The sequence below is a fragment of the Adiantum capillus-veneris genome, chromosome 3 (assembly GCF_014529385.1).
Source record: "Adiantum capillus-veneris isolate H3 chromosome 3, ASM1452938v2, whole genome shotgun sequence".
In the NCBI taxonomy this organism is placed as follows: Eukaryota; Viridiplantae; Streptophyta; class Polypodiopsida; order Polypodiales; family Pteridaceae; genus Adiantum; species Adiantum capillus-veneris.
Genome location: NC_140933.1, coordinates 48,512,856 through 48,536,125, shown reverse-complemented (window position 1 = coordinate 48,536,125; position 23,270 = coordinate 48,512,856). Strand labels below are relative to the sequence as shown.

Here is a 23,270-nt window from a genome sequence, read left to right as displayed (position 1 = left end):
GATGAGGCAGAACATAGAGAACATCTACTACAGGTCAGGCATTATGAGATCACAAGTTGGTGATTAATGCAAAGAAAAGTGAATTTTTCCTACAAGAGATACACTTTTTGGGACACATCGTTTCAGCAGCAGCAGGAGTGCACATGGACCCGGCCAAGATAGAGACTATCCGTGATTGGCCCGATTTGAAGAATGTCCATGAAGTTAGAAGCTTCTTGGGCTTATGTTCTTACTACCGGCGGTTCATTAGAAAGTTTGCAGAGGTTGCTTCCCCTTTGCATGTCTTGACACAGAAAGGAGTCTCTTTCTTGTGGGAACCCACAGAGGTGACTGCCTTTCAGACATTGAAAGAGAAATTGACTACAGGACCAAGTTTTGACTTTGTCGGATTTGCAGAAGTCATTTGAAGTATATTGTGATGCTTGTGGTCGTAGTCTGGGTGCGGTCTTAATGCAAGAAGACCATGTCATTGCCTACGAGAGCCGATTGTTCTAAAGGCCGGAATTGACAGCACACATATATGAGAAAGAGCTTTTGGCGGTTATCCATGCTCTTACTCAGTGGCGACATTACCTACTCGGAGCCGAATTACGGTCTTCACAGATCACCAGAGTTTATGCTACTTCTAGTCAGAGAAGCACCTATCGAAAAAGCAGATGCGGTGGGTGAACATCTTGTCACAATTTCGCTTCCAGATTGTCCATGTGTAGGGACAGAAGAATTTGGTGGCATGCTTTGTCCCGGAAGCCGTTGGTTCTGGCTATTTCCGCAATACATCATAGAAGCGTCGAGGATATGGTCGATCAGTATGCCACAGATACAGATTTTGCAGATATTTTCACCCCGATAAGGAATGGGGAGGTAGTAGCAGGATATTCCACCCGCGATGGCTACTTGATCAAGAAAACGATGTTGTGCGTTACACAGCCGTTGAGGGAACCGAATGCCACTGTCCACCGTTTACGGGTCACCGCTTCATTGCTACCACCTTCAAAGGTGTGGAGAGATACTTCTTTTGGCCGAGACTCAAGAAGGACGTGGATGATTTTGTAAGCAGTTGCTTGGTATACCAGAAGGTCAAGTTTTGACAGGCATAAAGCACAGGGATTGTTACAGCCTTTACCCATACCAACCCGACCCAGGAAAAGTATTGCAATGGATTTCATTTTTGATCTCCCGAGAACACAGAGTGGCCACGATGTTATCTGGACTGTTATTGACAAATTTAGCAAGCAAGCTCATTTCATTCCAGTGAAGAAGACAGTCGAGCCAAATCACTTAGCGAGACTGTTCATTGCCCAGATATTCAGATTACATGGCATGCCTGAGACAATTGTCTCCGACAGAGACCCCAGATTCATGAGTTGCTTTTGGAAGGCTATTTGGGAGAACATTGGCACGCGGTTGCACTTCTCGTCATCTTTCCACCCGCAGACAGATGGGCAATCTCAGATTGCATTCAGTCGTACTGAATTTGTTGAAGTCTTCTTCGTTGGATCAGAAAACTACATAAGAAAAGGTTTTTACCTTTGGTGGAATATGCCTACAATAACACGATCAACTCTTTGATAGGGAAGGTGCCATTTGAGACTATTGAAGGTAATACGAAGGTTCCACCCTCCTAAGCACGAAAAATAAGATTTTCTTTTGAAGCCGACCAGTTCACGAGGGACTTGGACTTGGTCCAGAAGGCTTTGGAGGAATCTCCAAAAAGACAGAAAAAAGGCAGCAGATCGACATCGTCGCGATTTGAAATTGAAGGAGAACGATTGGGTGCTCTTACGTTTTGAGAAGCTACGCCTAAGAACAAAAAAGGGAAAGGAGCGGCTTTTTCCAAAGCTTAGCATGAGATGCTATGGACCTTTCCAGATTTCCGAAAAGATAAATAATGTCTCCTTTAGACTGACGCTACCCGATACTTGGAGGATTCACAATGCTTTTCATGTGAGTCTCCTAAAGCCTTTAAAAGGCGATGTGCTCGACAATGGGGAGCCAGATGAGCAACCCGAAGTGGAGGAAAACGAGGAGGTACTCGTTCTAGAACACATTTTGGCACATAAAGATAGAAAGGTAAAAGGTAAAATGATAAGGCGGTTCTTGGTTAAATTCAAGAACTATCCCGCATTGGATGCGAAGTGGATGGAGCAGGAGGACCTGGCAGATACTCCTCAGATTGTGAACCTTTACCTTGAAGCATTTGGTTTAGCATAGTCACTTTTTGGGACGCCAATACCTCTTGGCACGAAAGTCCGCCCGGCCGTGTCTAATCAATTGTGAACTGTCTTGAAGTGAATTTGTGTTGTGTCGTAGTAGAATCTTGACTTGGAGTGTCCAAGTTTGTTAGAGCCTGTAAGCCACATCGCTGATCTTAGCAAGCACTTGAAAAAGCCCATAGTAACGCATACTGAGCTCAGGAAAGAGCCGTTCCTTGCCCTTCATCTTCTTTAACCTTGTCTTTTCAAACCTTAACAGAACCCAATCACCAGGTGATAACAACAATTCACGACGGTGACGATCAGCAGCCTTTTTTTGCTTTGCCTGAGTCTTTGTCACGAATCTGCGGCAACTAGCTTTACTTGTTGATTTCTTTTTGGGAAATTTTATTTGACTTGTTTTAAAGCACCCCTCTGGAAATGCCAATGCCCGAGTTGCATAGTGTGAGGCGGACAGTGAGAGTCAAGGCCGGACTCCCAGTAAGCACTAAAGTTGGACAAATGGATTAAGGTTAGCCACGGTGGGGCTACGAGTGTAAATCATCTGATAGCTGGCCAACATTGCATTTTTCGATGTGGTTCCAGTGGTGATTGATGGTCAAACGACCCGTGTGAGTGCCATGGAAGCATCTCCTAAAATTTAGGGACTGCTATTTTGGACCACAAAAAGTGTTCACTCATTAGCTCTGGAATGACAAGGGGAACATTTTATTGCTCTGCTGCCAAGTCAACTGACGCACCAGTTGAGATATTTTTAGCCAAGTTGGCCAAAGTCGGAAATTGAGAGAGGCGTCACTCTGTGAGCAATCCTGCCACTCAGGGAGAGATGGGGCGAGCCTAGAAGAGAAAGGGGGCGCAATTTTCAGCAGCTAAGTGGATTGCAGCAGGTACAAGAGCTATGGAATGCTTACTGACCCTCTTATGTACAGTGCGGTGCCAGGAGTGATGCCCTGCACGCTACGAGTACGCACCGCTCTCTCTCCCCCCTACGAGCAGTTATGTTATGCCCCTCAAGTGGGCTTCTCATTTGACCAATGTACAGCTGTGGGGATTTATGCTTCAGGAACGGGTGTAGCTAACTGCTACACCAAAGAAGCACCGGTGAGTGTGATAACCTCACCACATAGGTGCGTTTTTAGCGCTATGTACACGCTGAATTTGGACTGTTTTGCAGCCGTCATGATGCCGGGAGCATTGGGAACAGTGCCCCACTCTTAGACGACAGTTCGAGGGCTGTTTAGGACTGAAAACAGAGAGAAAATCAATAATTACAGCGTGCTGTAATTACTGTTTTTGCGCAGGAAACAGGGGGTCTATGCTATTGGAAAGGAGTCGGAGCTTGGGAAACTGTCCAGGGCAAGTTTTGGGGTTGTTATGCTGCTGAAATTTTTGCCTGCACAGGTGCCAGCTAGCTAGATGCACATGAAAGTCTCAAGTACTTAGGTTTTGTAGCTTATTCCTCATTCCTGAAGAGTAATAAAGAAATACCGAAAGGGGCGCCAACCTTTGGGGCCTACAGGTGTCGCTGTCTGCTCGGGAGCGCTCTAGCTGCCAAGCCGTGCTATTGTTTTGAAGTGTAATTCCATTCCCAGTTACAGGTTCCTTTTAAAGTCTCTGCTTTGTGTCATTATAGTCGAAGTGTTAAAGATCAGGTGAAAGCTAAAGTCCACCGCCCCACGAAAAGCTGCCACTTTCTTAAAGGACAATGCGCTTATATGGTGGACGACACTGCTAATGCAAGGACAGGCACCCGCCACTTGGGTTTACTTCAAGCAAATGTTTGCATCTACTTGGTTGTCAAATGAATTTGAAGCCGACGTCATGACAGATTGGCACCAGCTTACTTCGGGTACATGCAAGAGCTTGCTGGAGTGCAATAGGAGGTTTTGTAAAGCGTTACTTTCAGTGATCTCCTACAGATTTGTGCCATTGACAAAGCAGATAGAGAAGTACTATTGTGGGCTACCTAAAGGGCTTCGCGACTATTGTACCAAGAACAGAGTGGCTACCCTCACTCAGCTTATGGAAGTTGCTAACACTGGTCTTGCCTTGTTGAAAGGAGAAGAAAGTGGGCTTCCGAGCAACGAGAAAGGAGGGCAGCAAAAGAAAAATTCAGCAAAGCAGCCCTTTACGAAAGCGGCTCCTGAAGCGTCCCAGGGGTCAGCGAAGTTCAATAAAGGCAAGGGTTCAGCCGAGACTTCTAGAGCGCAGGCAAAGAAGCAGAAAAGGAAGCCTTTTATGCGTAAGATGTCCGAGGAAAAGAAGGTCTTGATGGCTGAAAACAAGTGCTTTATATGCGAGCAGACTGGTCATTTTGCAGCCGACTGTCCACAAAAGAAAAGGCCAGCTAACTCAGATGACAAAGAGGATAGGAAAGGAAAGAAGCCTATGCCCTCGGCAGGTTTAGTGCCAGACATGTTGGGCGACAGGCCTAGTACAGATGCCAGTGAGTTATGCACAACGTGGGGTAAAGTTAGAGACCAAATGGCACTCATCTTCTTTGATCCAGGTTCCAAAGCGAACTTTATCACGCCTAAATTAGCTATGAAGTTGGGCATCAGAGCTGAAGAGATGGGGTACACCACAGAGGCAGGATTGGCATGTCCTGGCCACTCAAAGTGCGTCGCTCCCATCATTGGAAAGCTGCGCCTGCATATTCAGTCGTATGTGGACAGAGAAGAGTTTTACATTATGCTGCTGGAAGGATGTGATGCCTTGTTGGGGATCCCGTGGATGTTCCGAGTGCATGGAGTCTTGGATGCCTACAACAAAAAGATCACTGTACAACATAGGGGCAAAACTCACATCTTGGATGTAAAGCTAAAGGAGAGTCAGTCCCTATTGTATCTGCTTCTGCTATCACTTTTGTAATAAAGAAACATCGTTCTGCGTACTTGGTTTTTGTACGTGATGTTTCAGGTAGTTGTCAGTCAAATTTATATGTGTTAGATAAAGACAGGTTAGCATTTTTGCAAAAGTTTAATGGCTGTTTTTCTGATTCGTTACCGTCTCAACTCCGCCGGAGAGGCCCGAGGATCATGCGATTGATTTGGCACCAGGTTGTAGCCCACCAAAAAGGCCACCGTATAGGGTTAGTGAGGCGCAGTGGAAAGAGATTATGAGCTAAGTGGAGGAGCTCTTAGAGAAAGGGCTGATTCAGCCTAGCTCGTCACTCTATTGCTCTCCAAGGCTCTTAGTACAGAAAAAGGATGGCTCGTGGCGCATGTGTATCGACTACCGTGCATTGAATAAGAATACCATCAAGAATAGGTCTCCTATTCCAAGAATTGATGATATTCTTGACCACCTAGAGGGTGCAGCGATTTTAAGCAGGACCGCCCTTAAAAGTGGGTACCATCAGATTCGAATTAGGCCTGAGGATGTGCACAAGACTGCGTTTAGAACGACATTTGGTCTCTACGAGTTCTTAGTGATGCCATTTGGTCTTACAAATGCTCTTGCTATGTTCAATAGGATGATCGATAGGATCTTCCGTCCATATTAGAACTTTGTTGGCACATTCTTTGATGACATGATAGTCTACTCGAAGAATGAAGAGGAGCATAGGCATCACTTGACCATTGTGTTCGAAGAGTTGCGCAGGAACAGATTGCTCATCAATGGCAAGAAAAGCGAGTTCTTCTTGGAAGAGATTCAATTTCTCGAACACATTGTGTCAAAGGATGGTGTCCGAATGGATCCTACAAAGGAAGAAGCAATTAGGACATGGCCAGCTTTAAGGACTGTGCACGATGTCCGTAGCTTCTTAGGGGCTATGTTCTTACTACAGAAGATTCATTCGCAACTTTGCAGAGATTGCTTCACCTTTGCATGCTTTGCAAAAGAATGAGGTCACTTTCAGATGGACCCAAAAAGAGATGTCAGCTTTTAATCTCTCAAAGGAAAAGATGACTCCAGATCTAGTCATTGTTTTGCCAGATCTCAGGAAGTCATTTGTGGTCCAGTGTGACGCTTGCGGCAGTAGCATTGGTGCAGTGCTAATGCAAGATGGCAAGGTAGTAGCCTATGAGAGCAGAATCTTGCAAGGGCCAGAGACGACCATGCAAGTCTATGAAAAAAAGTTACTGGCTGTGATTCATGAGCTCTTAAGTTGGAAACACTACCTGCTAGGTGTTGATTTTGTTGTCCAAACGGGTCATCAGACCTTGCGATACTTTCTGACACAGTCAAAGCTATCGGAAAAGCATATGCGATGGGCAAACATTCTTTCCATGTTTCACTTCCAGATTGTGCATGTGGAAGGCAAGAAGAATGTTGTGGCTGATGCGTTATCAAGAAAGCCACAAATTTCATTGCAGCCGTTATGATGCCGGGAGCATTGGGAACAGTGCCCCACTGTTAGACGACAGTTGGGGGCTGTTTAGGACTGAAAACAGAGAGAAAACCATTAATTACAGCGTGCTGTAATTACTATTTTTGCGCACGAAACAGGGGTTCTATGCTAAACTGTCCAGGGCAAGTTTTAGGGCTGTTATGCTGCTGAAATTTTGCCTACACAGGTGCCATCTAGCTAGATGCACATGAAAGTCTCAAGTACTTAGGTTTTGTAGCTTATTCCTCATTCCTGAAGAGTAATAAAGAAATACCAAAAGGGGCGTCAACCTTTGGGGCCTACAAGTGTCACTGTCTGCTTGGGAGCGCTCTAGCTGCCAAGCCGTGCTATTGTTTTGAAGTGTAATTCCATTCCCAGTTCTAGGTTCCTTTCAAAGTCTCTGATTTGTGTCATTAAAGTCGAAATGTTAAAAATCAAGTGAAAGCTAAAGTCCACTGCCCCACGGGCCGGTTTCAGTCTTCTCTAAGGCAACTTTAATTTTCTTGTACATTTCATCCACATTCTCGACATATTGATATGCCTCAAAGATCTTGTCCTTTGTATGCAAAATGGGAGGAACTTTTTTGCCGCCTTCAACAATCTCAAAAGGTACCTTGCCAGTCGAGGAATGCACCGTATTGTTGTACGCATACTCAAGCATAGGCAAATATTGTTCCCACTTGCCCTTATTATCTGACACATAGAATTTCAGCAGATCCAAGACAGTGGAATTAGCCTCTTCTGATTGTCCATCAGTTTGTGGATGAAACGAAAACGAGAACTTGAGCGTAGTGCCCATGTTCTCAAAACAATCCTCTCCAGAACAAACTTGTCGTGAGAAAATCACGATCACTGACAATCGATTGTGGCATACCATGGAACTTAAACACATTGTACATGAACAAGCGTGCCATCTAATCATATTTTATCTTCTTCCTTACAAGAATAAAATGGCCCTGCTTACTAAACCTGCAAATAATGGTCCATATACCATCATTCCCTGTTGACGTTCTTGGAAGATCAAAGATAAAGTCCATAGCAATGCTTTCCCATGGCTTATCCAGAATCGACAGTGGTTGTAACAACCCTGGTGCCTTTTGCCTGTCAAACTTGACCTTTTGGCAAATCATGCATGCTCTCACAAAGGCATCCACATCTCTCCTCAAGGTAGACCAATAGAAGAATGTCTCTACTGCTTTAACTGTCGCATCAATACCATGATGCCCTGCATACGGTGGGACATGACTCTCTTCCATGACCTTATGTCGCAATGGCCTAGTGACACAAAGTCTGCCATGCATCACCATAAAATCATCTCTGAGGAGGTAGTGCTCATGATGTTGCCCCTTTTGCAACTGTTTAGATGTCGCAAGGATTGTTCCTTCATGTCATCCAGCTCATGATGATAGAAATTGACACAGCTAAAATTTGTGGCTTTCTCGATGATGCATCAGCCACAACATTCTTCTTGCCTTCCACATGCATAATTTGGAAGTGAAACATAGAAAGAATGTTTGCCCATCGCATATGCTTTTCGGATAGCTTTGACTGTGTCAAGAAGTATCGCAAGGTCTAATGGTCTGTTTGGACAACAAAATCAGCACCTAAGAGGTAGTGCTAGCGCACGAATCATGGCCAAGAGCTCTTTCTCATAGACTTGCATAGTCTTCTCTGGCCCTTGCAATATTCGGCTTTCATAAGCTACTACCCATCCATCTTGCATTAGCAGCACTGCTACGATGCTACTGCCACACGCGTCACACTAGACCACAAATGACTTCCTAAGATCATGTAAAACAAATTACTGGATCTGAAGTCGACTTTTCCTTTAAGAGACTAAAAGCTGAAATCTCTTTTTGGGTCCATCTGAAAGTGACCTCTTTCTTTTGCAAAGCGTGAAGAGGTGATGCTCTCTCTGCAAAATTCCTAATAAACCTTCTAGGTAGGAACACAATCCCAAGAAGCTTCTGACATCGTGCACAGTCTTCAAGTCTGGCCATGTCTTAATAGCTTCAACCTTTGCGGGATCCATTCTGACACCATCCTTTGACACTATGTGGCCAAGAAAGTGGATCTCTTCCAAGAAGAATTCACTTTCCTTAGGATTGACAAGTAACTTGTGACTGCGTAGCTCTTCGAACACAATGGTCAAGTGACGCCTATGCTCCTTCTTTGAATAGACTATCATGTCATCGAAGAATGTCCCAACAAACTGTTAATGCTAGCGGAAAATCCGGTCCATCATTCTGTTGAACCTGGCAGGAGCATTTGTTAGACCAAACGGCATCACTAGGAACTCATAGAGACCAAATGTCGTTCTAAACGCAGTCTTGTGCACATCCTCCGGCCTTATACAAATTTGATGGTACCCACCCTTAAGGTCTATCCTGCTGAAAATTGCAGCACCCTCTAAACGATCGAAAATACCATCAATCCTTGGAATAGGAAACCTATTCTTGATGGTATTCTTATTCAACGCACGGTAATCAATACACATGCGCCATGAGCCATCCTTTTTCTGTACTAGGAGCACTGGGGAGCAAAAAGGTGAAGAACTAGGCTGGATCAGTCCCTTCTCTAACAACTCCTCAACCTGGCCCATAATCTCTTTTTGTTGCGCCGCGCTAACCCTGTAGGAAGGTCTATTTGGTGCGCTACACCTTGGCACCAAATCTATCCGATGGTCCTCAGGTGTCTCTGGCGGCAATTGTGACGGTAATGAATCAGAAAAACAGTCACTAAACTCTCGCAAAAATGCTGACCTTTCTTTATCTAACACATATAAATTTGACTGACAATTATCTGAGACATCACGTGCAAAAATCAAGTACACAGAAAGATGATTCTTCATTACAGAAGTGATAGCCGATGCGGATACAATAGGGACAGACTCCCCTTTGAGCTTTACATCCAAAACATGAGTTTTGCCCCTATGCTGAAGGGTGATCGTCTTGCCGAAGGCATCCAGTACGCCATGTACTCTGAACATCCACGGAATTCCAAGTAACGCATCGCATCCTTCCAATGGCATGATATAAAATTCTTCTATGTCTACATATGACTAAATATGCAGACGCAGCTTTCCGATAATGGGAGTAACACACTCTATTGGCCAGGACATGCCAACCTTGCCTCTGTCGTGTACCCCATCTCTTCAACTCTGATGCCCAGCTTCATAGCTAACTCTGGTCTGATAAAGTTTGCTTTGGCACCTGGATCAAAGAAGATAAGTGTCATCTGATCTCTAACTTTACCCCATGCTCTGCATAACTTGCTGGCATCTGTACTGGACCTGTCACCCACCATATCTGGCGCCAAACTTGCCGTGGGTTTAGGCTTCTTGCCTTTTTGGTCTTCTTTATCATCTGAGTCAGCTAGTCTTTTCCGTTGTGGATAATTTGTAGCAAAGTGACCAAGCTGCTCGCATATAAAGCATTTGTTTTCAGACATTAAGACCTCATTTCCTCGAGCGACTTATGCACAAAAGGCTTTTTTTTCTGTCTCTTTGCATGCACTCCAGAAGTCCCGACTGAGTCTTTATCTTTATTAGCCTTTTTTTTAATCCCTGTGACGCTTCAGGAGGTGTTTTAACTTTTCACAAAGGGCTTCTTTGCTGAATTTTTCTTCTGCTGCCCTCTTTCTCGTTGCTCAGAAACCCATTGTCCTCTCCTTTCAACAAGGCAAGACCAGTGTTAGCAACTTCCATGAGCTAGGTGAGGGTAGACACTCTGTTCTTGGTACAATAGTCCTGAAGCCCTTTAGCAACCCACAACAGTACTTCTCTATCTCCTCTATCAATGGCACAAATTTGTAGAAGGTCACTGAGAGTAACACTTTACAAAAACTCCGATAGTACTCCAACAAGCTCTTGCATGTAGCCGAAGTAAGTTGGTGCCAATCTGTCATGACGTCGACTTCAAATTCATTTGACAGCCAAGCACATGCAAACATTTGCTTGAAGTAGACCCAAGTGGCGGGTGTATGTCCTTGCATTAACAGAATCGTCCACCATGTAAGCGCACTGTCTTTCAAGAAAGTGGCAGCTTTCCTGACCTTAGAGGCCTCTGTAAAATTCCCTCCTGCATAAGTTGTATCAAACTGTTGGAGGAAAGTAAGAGCCTTTGCCTTATCCTCGAAGCCGCTGAAAGTGCTGAACTTTACAGTTGCACCACCTTCTTTGTAAGCTTTCGACTTTTCCTGACCTTAGAGGCCTCTGTAAAATTCCCTCCTGCATAAGTTGTATCAAACTGCTGGAGGAAAGTAAGAGCCTTTGCCTTATCCTCGAAGCCGCTGAAAGTGCTGAACTTTACAGTTGCACCACCTTCTTTGTAAGCTTTCGACCTTTCCAGTGCCCCCAAATTGTCATGAGGAATCGTCTGCAACACGGGCATTGTAGTAGGAATCATCGATGCGTCTTGGCCATTGACATTTTGCGTCATAGGTGCCATATCTGGCTGCTGTATAAAAAAACCAGCCATGCCAAAATTACCCTATGGCACCCCAAACTGGCCCTGGTTGCTCTGAAAACCTTGTTGCATGCCAATGCTACCATACATGGGGTTGGGCATCATGCCTTGCATACCCCCAAACACTGTTCCTGGCATGTACGGCTGACTTCCAATTGCATAACCAGCCATACTCTGGAACACAGATCCACCCCCGAAATACCCGGGATGTACCGTTGGTGGAGGAAAAACTTGATGCATTGCCTGGTAACCAGTTCCCTGTCATTCAAGACGACATGCAGGCTCTGAAAGGTGGCGGGCTAAACTGGCAAAGCCTGTGGAATAGGCGTCCTAACCATTTGTTCCAGGACGGGAGGAACTTGTTTTGAAGCCCCTGACTCCGCAACATGCGAATGCTCCCTGTCCTACTGGGACGCATGAAGTACTTGGGCTTGAGCCTCAACAAGCTCTGATCGCGGTGTAGGTTGCCTATTTTGCTATGCACTGGTGGCGCTTGCAAGAACTCCATAAACCTTTGGGTTCTGCACATGTTGCGAAAACACATTCACCGCGGCAACTAACTGAGTCCTGAACACACCATTCTCAAGTTGCCCAGTCATAAAGCCATGTACTGGAAGAACATTCACACCAATAGGAGGTACAGACAGTCGTGGCCGTGAACTCTCGCGAATTTCAAACACCATAGGAATTTCCTGTATGTCCTTCGAAGAGGAACCCTCTTTCATAATGCCCTTCCCTTTGTAGGTCATCGTGTAATCCTGCGTTCCTGTACTCTGTGTCTTTACCCAAAACAACCAAGGCTCACTTCTTGAGGAAAAAGTGATACAACGGAACCATGAAACCGGCCTGTAGGGCGGTAGACTTTGGCTTTCACTCGAAATTCTTTACTTTACTTTAGATTTTCGCACACAAAGAGAACTTTACAAAGGTAACCCGCGACGGGAATTAACACTCAAAGCACACACACGGCTCGGAAGCTAGAATGCTCCGAGCAAACGCCGACAACCTATAGGCCCCAAAATTGGCACCCCTTTCGGTATTTCTTTATTCTTTTCGAGGGTAAATTACAAGAAGAGTCCTGGGAATTCTTTACCTGTATCCAGCTAGATACCACCTGTTCTGGCGAAATTTCGGTAGCATAACAACCCCAAAACTTGCCCGAAACCAATTCCCCTGCTGGAACTCGCTTCCACTGACATAAACCCTCTGATTTCTGCCCAAAAACAGTAAATTCAGCACGCTGTATTACTGGTTTTTGCCTTGTTTTCAGCCCTAAACAGTCCCTGAACTGTTCTCTAACAGTGGGGCACTGTTCCCAATGGTTATGGCATTCGTATGGCTGAAAAACAGTCCAAATTCAGCGCATAACCACGCTGAAAACACACCTGTACGGTGAGGTTATCACCCTCACCGGTGCCTGCTTTTGGAGCAGCAGTTAGCTACTCCTCTTCCTGCTCAGGGAGGCTCTTGCCTCAGCAAAAACGCATAAGACCTCACAGTTGTACATGAGTCAAATGAAGAGCCCTCTTGTGGGGCATCACATTACTGCACGTGGGGAAGAGAGAGAGCAGTGTGAGGTGTGCAGGACATGACTTCTTGCACCACATTGTACATAAGAGGGAAAGCTTGCAATCAATAGCTCTACAGATTTGCAAATGAGCTCTCCCAGCTAGAAATTCAGCACTACCTTCTTATGCATGAGGAAAGTGCACGAAAAGGTGCCACTTGGCACATTTACAAGCAATTTCCCATTTCGGGGTTGCCGCTTAAAAATCTCCCGACTGGTTGCCCAGTTGAGTTTGCAGTAGAGTTCTAAAATGTTCCCCTTGTCATTCCGGAGGTAATGACGCGAACAGATTTCATGGTCCAAAATAGCAGTTCCCTAAATTTTAGGGGATGCTTCCGTTGGACTCCCACTGGTCATCTGACCATCTATCCCCACTGACCGCATCCAAAAATGAAATGTCGCCTAGCTGTCGGGTACTTTCCCTCGGTGATCCCACCTTGGCACTATGCCTTTATTGAGTTCACTTCCTAGTATCCACCAACTTGCTAAGTGCGACGGGGGGACCTACATGATCTTGAACTAAGCCTAGACACCCTTTTACTATACAAGTTTCAGTGCCGACCCACTTCCCGGCTGCAGGTGAAACTACCGTTCACATTGGCCATACAATGTCCGATCATTTGCAACTTCAAAAAGAGGGTTCAAAAATTAAACAAAGATCATTGGAAAGAAACCAACAACTAAAGTTAGTAGTTGCCACGTCCTCGTGACATAGTGAACAGTTGCCACGTCCTCGTGACACATTGAGCTATCCTACAGACAAGCCAGTGTACACCTCAACGGGGCAAGAGTCTTCCAAGGAAAGAAAGAACCAAGGAAACCAGCTGACAATTTATTAGAGAGTTTCAAAAAAGGAAGGGAAACAGTTGTTGATGGTTTATCAGAGAGTTCCAAAGAAGCAAGGAAATCAGTTAATAATTCATCAGAGAATTCAGATTGAGGTGCCAATAGACGGGGGAGGCAAGAGGGGCTAGCAACTGGTCACAGAGCACAAGAAAAAAGAACAGAAATGTAAGCGAGGTTGACCAATAATTTGGTCAAGGGCACTTTTTGGCTCTTGATGCAAAGTAGATGGGGGAAGAGAACCTCAAAGATTTTCTTCAGTTTTGAGTTGTACCTTGAGGCTTTTGGATCATTAGCAGTGTCTTCTGAAAGTTCCCGATGGATTAGCAGGTTGACTCTGGTGTCGTGCGGAATAAATAAAGTCACTAATTTCTCCTTGAGATTTTAGGGATACTAACAATATTTTGCGTAATGACTTTATGAAATATGTACATCGAATTGGAAATTTCCTAGATTGAACATGCTCTTTCATGTGTGTATTGCTAGAGTATGTGTTGGAAAGATGAAATGTCTACAACACTTTGTGTGATGAATGATTTGAACTTAGTGCATCTAGACATCCATTAATGATCAACAAGATCTAGATGTGATGGCTAAGTGAATGTGAAATGAATGTGATTCTAGTGCATCAAGATTTCTATCTGGATGAGATGATTGGATGCTGATGATAGTGTATCAATAGTGTCGTGGCTATACAGGGATCTAGATGCGTCAAGAGTTCTGGACGAGATGAGATGGCTAGATTGAATGATCAAAACACAATGTTCAGGTGGTAAAACTTTCTACCCGTTACTATGGGCCATTTAAGATCACTGAGCGAGTGAATGATGTCACCTTCCGAATAGAGCTACCACTTAATTGGAAGATCCATAATGCTTTCCATGTCAGTTTACTCCGGCCGTATGTGGGACCGCCTCCAAGCCAGCCTAGTGCTGAGGAACCTCCTGAGGTTGAGGAAACAGAAGAAATACTCCAACCGGAGCAGATAGTAAGTCATCAGGAGCAACCTCTCAAATCCGGAAAGATAACACGAAAGTATTTGGTTAAGTTTAAGAACTACTCGAATCTAGATGCTCAGTGGATGACGCAAGACGAATTAGCAGCTTATCCCGAGATACTAGGGGTATATGTCCAAGCACTACAGTTGAGGTCAACTGTTTAGAAGCCAGAGGGATGTTGCTAATTGGACTATTTTCTTATTTTTAATAATTAATTTCTTTTTTAGGATATTTTATTATGTGCACTAAGAACTGTTAAAAGATTGTAGCTACAGGAACTGCCATCAGGAACGGACAACTCTGATGTGTCATTTAATGGGTGACGGTAAACATCGCGAAGGAGTTTCCGTACATTCGGTGGAAAGGGCCGGGTTACGAGTGCCCCTGATGCGTCACATGATGGGTGACGGGTGCATCAGTAAGGGGGCATCCCGTAGGCTAAGGAGGAAATCCGAACTAAGTAAGAAAATACGCGTAAGAACGCAAGCACAAGAATAAAGATGGGTTCAATGAAGCTTTTTACGAAAAGCAGGAACAATCGCGGGAAGGCAAACGCTTTCCCGCGAGGAATCTATGTTTGCATTGCATTCGTGCATGTGGTTGCATCCAGGGACGCCTGGGAAGTGTTGTGAAATGCATTGGTTTTAACTTATAAGGTTTTATTGAGTTTTTGGGCAGGTTCAGACCAATTTTAAAATATGCCGGCCGCCCACTTAATAAGTGGGCAGCCACTTAGAAGATAAAGCAACAAAACCAGCCAACGAATTCTCTCATGTTTTCAAAGAATTATAATTTTCAGATTTTCTAAGTGCTCGTGTACGCTCCCGTTTTGTGACAAAGTGAGTTCCAGCAGAGGAATTGGATTCGCGCAAGTTTCGAGGCTGTTACGTTGCCGAAATTTGGCCAAAACAAGTGGTATCTAGCGGGATACAGATAAAGGATTCCCAAGACTCTACTTTGTAATTTACCCTCTCAAAGTATAAAGAAATATCGAAAGGTGCGCCAATTTTGGGGCCTGCAGGTTGTCGGCGTCTGCTCGGAGCAATCTAGCTTCCGAGCCGTGTGTGTGCTTAAGTGTTAATTCCCGTCGCAGGTTTCCTTTGCACGTTCTCTCTGTGTGTCTAAAGTAAAGAATTTCGGGTGAAAGCCAATGCCTACCGCCCTACGGGCCGGTTTCAAGGTTCCGTTGCCAAGACATCAATCACTTTTTTCTCAAAGAGTGAGCCTCGGTTGTTTTGGGTAAAGACACAAAGTACAGGAACGTGGGATTACACTATGGCCGACAAATGGAAGGGTATTATGGAAGAGGGTTCCTCTTCGAAGGACAGACAGGAAACTGCTATGGTGTTCGAGATTGGCGAGAGCTCGTGGCCACGTCAGTCTGTACCTCCTATTGATGTGAATGTCCCTCCAGTAGTACAGGGCTTTATGACTGGGCAACTTGAGGATGATGCGTTCAGGACTCAGTTAGTTGCCGCGGTGAATGTCTTTTCGCAACTGTTGCAGAACCCAAGGTTTATGGAGTTCTTGCAAGCGCCACCAGTGCAGCAGCAAAATAGGCAACCTACACCGCATACAGAGCTTGTTGAGGCTCAAGCCCAAGTACTTCATGCGACTCAACAAGATAGGGAACACTCGCATGTTGCGGAGTCAGGGGCTCCATAACAGGTTCCTCCCGTGCTTGAACAGGTGGCTAGAACGCCTATTCCACAGGTTATGCCAGTTCAGCCCGCCACCTTTCAGAGCCCGCATGCTGTCTTGAATGGACACGGAATTGGATACCATGCTATGCACCCAGTTTTTCCACCACCCACGGTACATCCTAGGTATTTCGGGGTTGGATCTGTGTTCCAGAGTATGGCTGGTTATGCGCCTGGAAGTCAGCCGTACATGCCAAGAAGTCATTTGTGGCCCAGTGTGACGCGTGTGGCAGTAGCATCGGAGTAGTGCTAATGCAAGATGGACGGGTAGTAGCTTATGAAAGCCGAATTTTGCAAGGGCCAGAGAAGACTATGCAAGTCTATGAGAAAGAGCTCTTGGCCGTGATTCATGCGCTTTCTAGTTGGAAGCACTACCTCCTAGGTGTTGATTTTGTTGTCCAAACAGACCATCAGACCTTGCGATACTTCTTGACACAGTCAAAGTTATCCGAAAAGCATATGCGATGGGCAAACATTCTTTCCATGTTCCACTTCCAGATTATGCACATGTGGAAGGCAAGAAGAATGTTGTGGCTTATGCGTTCTCAAGGAAGCCACAAATTTCAGCTGTGTCAATTCCTTATCATCATGAGTTAGATGACATGAAGGAACAGTATGCTAATGATGAAAATTTTGCAAGGATCTTTGAACAGTTGCAAGAGGGGCAACATCATGAGCACTACCTCCTCAGAGATGGTTTTATGATGATGCATGGCAGACTTTGTGTCACTAGGCCATTGCAACATAAGGTCATGGAAGAGAGTCATGTCCCACCGTATGCAAGGCATCATGGTATTGATGCGACAGTTAAAGCGGTAGAGACATTCTTCTATTGGCCTACCTTGAGGAGAGGTGGATGCCTTCGTGCGAGCATGCATAATTTGCCAAAAGGTGAAGTTTGATAGGCAAAAGGCACCAGGGCTGTTACAACCACTGCCGATTCCGGATAAGCTATGGGAAAGCATTGCGATGGACTTTATCTTTGATCTTCCAAGAACGCCAACAGGGAATGATGGTATATGGACCATTATCTGCAGATTCAGCAAGCAGGCTCATTTTATCCCTGTCACGAAGAAGATAAAATCTAATCGGATGGCACACTTGTTTATGTACAATGTGTTTTAAGTACCATAATATGCCACAATCGATTGTCAGTGATCGTGATCCTCGCATGACCAGTTTGTTCTCGAGAGGATTGTTTGAGAACATGGGCACTACGCTCAAGTTTTCGTTTTCGTTTCATCCACAAACTGATGGACAGTCAGAAGAGGCTAATTCTATTGTCTTGGATCTACTGAAATAAGGGCAAGTGGGAACAGTATTTGCCTATGCTTGAGTATGCGTACAACAATACGGTGCATTCCTCGACTGGCAAGGTACCTTCTGAGATTGTTGAAGGCGGCAAAAAAGTTCCTCCTATTTTTGCATACAAAGGACAAGATCTTTGAAGTAGATCGATATGTTGAGAACATGGATGAAATGTATAAGAAAATTAAAGTTGCCTTGGAGAAGACTCGGGCAAAGCAGAAAAAGGCTGCTAATCGTCACCGTCGTGAATTGCTACTATCACCTGGTGATTGGGTTTTGTTAAGGTTCGAAAAGGCAAGGTTAAAAAAGATGAAGGGCAAGGAACAGCTGTTTCCTAAGCTCAGTATGCGTTTCTATGGGCCTTTTCAAGTGCTTGACAAGACCAGTGATGTGGCTTGCAGGCTAAAATTGCCTGATGCGTGGAAGATTCATAACACGTTTCACGTGAGTCTTCTAAGACTCTTCGTGGGTGATGTGCCAGAAGATAGGCCACATGAGGATTAGCCAGAAGCTGAGGAACTTGATAAGATCCTGGTACCTGAGCAAGTTTTGGCACATTAGGATAGAAAAGTTAAAGGACAAGTTGCAAGACGCTATTTGGTGAAGTTCAAGAACTATCCGCCTATGGATGCAAAGTGGATGGAAGAGCATGAACTGTCAGAGTCACCAAATGTATTGCAGCTTTACCTTGAAGCCTTTGGGTTACAGCCTACCTATGCCCCAACCCAACGTGTGCAAAGGAGGGGTAATGATAGGGCTAGTACATCAAATGTACATATGAATTCAGTGTAATAGATGGAAATGACAAAAATATGAAGGTCTCATTAAGTCATTTGTATCTATGTGTTACGACCTTTCTTGTGGATACATGCGATGATAAAAGAGTGTTGATAGCACAAGATCATCAATGGCGTGTATTTATGGTATGCAATCGAGGACGTTTGCGATTTCAAGGGGAGGGTATGTCACGAAGACGTGGCAGCAATTAACTATGTCACGAGGACGTGGCGACTGCTAACCTTAATTGTTAAATTTCTTTCCAATGATTTTTGTTTTATTTTTGAGACCCTCTTTTTGAAGTTGCAAATGGTCGGACATTGTATGGCCAATGTGAACGGTAGTTTCACCCGCAGACGAGAAGTTGGTCGGCACTGGAATTCGTATAGTAAGAGGATGTCTAGGCTCAGTGCAAGGTCATGTAGGTCCCACGTCGCACTTAGCAAGTTGGTGGATACTAGGACGTGAACTCAATAAAGGCATAAAGTCAAGGTGGGACTACCAACAGAAACTATCCGAAAGTTGGGCCACATTGCACTTTTGGATGCGGTCCCAATGAGGATAGTTGGTCAGATGACCAGTGGGAGCCCAACGGAAGCATCTCCTAAAAATTAGGGAACTGCTATTTTGGGCCGTGAAATTGTTCGCGTCATTACCTTCGGTATGACCAGGGGAACACTTTACAACTCTGCCGTGAAGTCAACTGGGCAACCAGTCGGGAGATTTTTAGGCGGCAACCCCGAAACGGACAAATGTTTGTAAATGTGCCAAGTGGCACTTTCTTGTGTACTTGCCTCATTCAGAAAAAAGGGCGCTGAATTTCTAGCTGAGTGAGAGACCTCATTTTGCATTTGTCACAGTTTAAGAGCTATCGAGTGCTTTCTTTCCCTCTCATGTATAGTGTGGTGCTAGGAGTGATGCCCTGCACACTACACACTGCTCTCTCTCTCCCCTACATGCAGTCTCTTTAAATTAACTGTTTTTCAGCCATATGGACGCCAGAACCACTGGGAATCGTGCCCCACTGGCAAAGGACAGTTAGGGGACTGTTTGGGGCTGAAAACAAGGCAAAAACCAGTCAATACAACGTGCTGAATTTACTGTTTTTGGGTAGGAATCAGAGGGTTTATGCCAATGGAAGTGAGTTCCAACAGGGGAATTGGTTTCGCGCAAGTTTCGGGGCTATTATGCTGCCGAAATTTGGCCAAAATAGGTGGTATCTAGCGGGATACAGATAAAGGATTCCTTGGACTCTACTTTGTAATTTACCCTCTCGAAGTATAAAGAAATACCGGAAGGGGTGCCAATTTTGCGGCCTACAGGTTGCCGGCGTTTGCTCGGAGCATTCTAGCTTCCGAGCCGTGTGTGTGCTCAAGTGTTAATTCCCGTCGCAAGTTTCCTTTGCACATTCTCTCTGTGTGTGTCTAAAATAAAGAATTTCGGGTGAAAGCCAACGCCTACCGCCCTACGGGCCGGTTTCACTAGCTTTTGAGCACCAGATGCTTTTAGAACTGGTAGCTTTTCATGTAACTGCTTTTGAGAGGCCAAGGGTCTATAAATATGGCCCATGGGCTCTCACTCTGGCACTTTACCTGCGGGAGATGCAGAGCAAAGCCATGGGCCATGTACTTAGTTCAGGCAATATAAAGAAATACCGAAAGAAGCGCCAAGTTTTGGGGCCAATGCTCTCTCGGGGTGGAACTCCGCCACTCCCCGTCTCGTGTGTCGTCTATCTCTTTCAGTTCAGTTGTTATTTAAAGTACTTAAAGTTGTTCAGTCTGTTCTTTTCCATTGGCACGTGGTGCCCGTCCCCGTGATAGACATTAATGTCCATTGATGAGATTGAGTCGTTCATTGAACGAGGAGAAAGAAATCTCCATGGCAATTAGATTCATAGAAGGGCCTTAGCATACACATAACAGCCCTGGAGAAGTTGTGAGAGAGGGCTTCCGACTAACATTGGCAAGACCAAGGTTATCATTTTCTACACAATTAAGTAACAAAGTACCCACATTACAAATGTAGATAGGGAGGCTTCACATGCAGAGCTTCAAAGTTTTGAAACTCTTGACAATAGAAGACTTCAAATCAAAAAGCTACGTCATTCTCGTTTTAAAAAGGTATTGTGTTGTTGTCCTAAGACTTATTCCCAAAGAAGGGATGTAACATGGCAGTAGCTCCTAGATGGAAGGTGGATCCTTGAAGAGGAGTGACAGCACAAATTCCCATGGGTTCACCTACACATAGGTAAGGGTGGTAGTTTTACTCTTTGTTACTCATCCCAAAATGCGTTTTCACATCATGCTTAAGAGTGAATAAGGTCAAGTCTCCTTCACAACCGTCAACGCCTACATAAACAATAAAAAACAAAGGGGTCGGGATTTCTCCTATGAGTGTGTATGTGTGCCCGTCCATCTGTCTCTGCGACCGTGTTTTTTTTTTTCGGAAATTTGATTGTTAGCTTGTGCCGGTCCAACAGCACGTGTGCTGGACCTTGGTGGGGTCCTCTGTGTGTGTGTGTGTGTGTGTGTGTGTGTTCAGGAAATACCTTTATTCCAAACATACACAAATCCCTTTTTAGCCAGTCCTAAAGCGGAAATTTTGCAAATGAAACTATATTTTTAGCTATATCTACACTATTTTCTTGCGAAATCCAACATGCATTTTTCCTTTTCACTCTCCTCACAACCGGCTCTCTTGAATTTCTAACCGGCTCAAGGCTAAGCTGAGAGACACTTTTCTCGAACAATGGTGCCCCTGTGTGTTGTTTTTTTTTTTTTTTTGAGGGCGCGCGGAGGCCGCGGGAGGGGGGGGGGGTGGGTGTTTGATTCCTCGTCCTGTCATGAACTAGGAGGAAAGCAGGAAAAGGTGCTTTTCTGCCAGCACCTCCTTCTTACTATGGACCCCGGCCTGAGCTAATTCCCCTCACAATATTGCTAGACTCTGATAACTTTCAAAAAAAATTTCTTTGAGCAGAAAAGCGAAAAAACCAAAACTTACAGTGTCAAGGATTCCTCCTGCAAGAAACTGCCCCCGCATTCGAGAATGAATATTTGCACCCCGTCGGCGTTTTAAGTACAGCAAGCAAAAGAGGAGCAAAAGCAGGGAAGCAAAGAGTACAGGGGTAGCAAATACAATTGCTTGGTAAAGTTGCACACGAGTGCATGAACCTCTACAGTTATCTGTGCGTGGAGAGCCTCCTTTATCAGACATTCTATTCGAGCCAAAAGATGCTGTGTTAAGCTCTGTTAACTTGGTTGAAATCTCCTCTTGTGCTGAGGCCTTCCTTGTGTCCTTACTCCTTTTGTCTTTGAACCTGCATCTGGTGGCTTAGAGCAGAAAACTTCAAAAGTCTTCCTGGATTCAGATTCTTCTTGTTTTAAAGTCATCAAGGTGTGCTTTCATCCTGGTCTCTTCACTTGCTCTTTCTGCTGTCGACTTTCTGCTATATACCCACCTAAAAAACTATCAACTTTTGGCAGCTCTGTGGTGTATTCAAGGATAGCCTGTCAGTGCAAGATCCCTACTGCATAGAGAAGCATGTAGCTGCTTTTGCTGGTTATGTCAAAGTCTACCTGCATGAGGAATCATCATGCTTCACAATCAAAGCTGCACGCGACTTCGAAAACCATGTGACAAGCGATGGCAATCCCCAAGTAGAGACAAAAACAGACTGCTGATAGCAGAATCTTGGCCTCTGATGCGAGTCTACCAATTAGAGGGGTTGCAATGGAGCATTGGCTCTTTAGATAGCTGAGTTGTTCATCAAGATGAGCTACAACAAAAACAGGGCAATTCTGTTATAATGGGCGTCTGCACCCAATCATATGGACAAGTCAAGAGGCCCAGTAATGATATGCTGTAGGCCCTTCACATAACCAGGCTATCACGAAACAAAAGAGGCCCCACTCAGACCCTGCCAAAACGACAAAGAGAACAAAAAGAAGTCGTGTAGCCTTTTCCGACTCTTACGTTTTCATCTTCCTCCATCTCCACGGTAAAACTCTTGCAAGAAAGGCACCAATTTGAAGACAACGTCTCTCTCTCTCTCTCTCTCTCTCTCTCTCTCTCTCTCTCTCTCTCTCCACGGGTTGTGGCGTGCAGTGATTCCTCAAAAATGATCCGCACAGAGCTTGCATCACACACACACACACAAAACAGACAATTATGAACCTACATTCACAAAGGAAAGCAGAATGTTGGACGGGGTAGAGAGAGAGAGAGAAGCACCTTATCATCCTGGGAACGCCATGGTTACAGATGACAAAAAAAACAGGCAATGGCGCCCAGGGCACGTCTACCACTGTGCATCAAATATATAGATGACAACACACAAACGAAGAGAAGCCAGACTGGTGGAAAATGAGGGCAAACTGCGCAACTGTTCTACGCTGCATGCAAGGATAGTGACACCCTAACCTCCCCTCTCTCTCTCTCTCTCTCTGCCTGAGCTTCTCTGTCTAAGAAGCCTAAGAGTCACACCTTGCCCTGTTCCAATTGCCCAAATTTGGGAAGGTGCCCACCACCACATCACCGCCCAAAACCAAGAAAATGCTCCATACTAAAAGTTAGTCCCCTGCCTTCACTCGGATTCCTGTAAACAAACGTTCTCTCCTTGTCCCTTCTTCATGGTCTCTCTCATCAAAAGGATCATGGGGTTTTCATTTTGCTAGTTCTCTCCTTGTCCCTTCTTCATGGTCTCTCTCATCAAAAGGATCATGGGGGTTTTCATTTTGCTAGACATGGACTTGGCAAACATTACATATGCACGATGTCATCCAACAACCACACCCTCATTATTTTGCAAACCCTTTGTGTGTTGTATACTAAAGCTCAATTTTATGCTTTGAAACCCTTTACTAAATGTCATTGACTCTAGCATCATACGAATGGCTACTCTTTAAAGTAAGAAGATTCCCAAGGAGAGTGCCAGAAAGATTTTGTAGACAACACTTCGCCAGACATCACTATCTCCCAACCTTCCTCCGCCCACCTTCTCCATCCATCTCCTCTATCGTTAATGGCTCCATCTTTCGCGCACGCACGCATGTGCACGAGGGGAGGG

The 23,270-nt window shown here is 44.9% G+C and overlaps 1 protein-coding gene across 6 annotated transcripts in view; it reads right to left on the bottom strand.

The window, feature by feature from the left end:
• Window positions 1–22,855, bottom strand: part of LOC147460876 (RING-H2 finger protein ATL58-like) — a 42,880-nt gene extending 20,025 nt beyond the window's left edge. For 2 of the 6 annotated variants that reach the window (XM_086508574.1, XM_086508579.1), the window contains exon 1: window positions 21,206–22,429. In XM_086508574.1, coding sequence (XP_086364700.1) covers window positions 21,206–21,418 — 213 coding nt within the window. In that variant the 5' untranslated portion in view covers window positions 21,419–22,429. The other 4 variants (XM_086508575.1, XM_086508576.1, XM_086508577.1 and 1 more) reach the window with 4 other exon arrangements.
• Window positions 22,856–23,270: the final 415 nt, after the last annotated feature.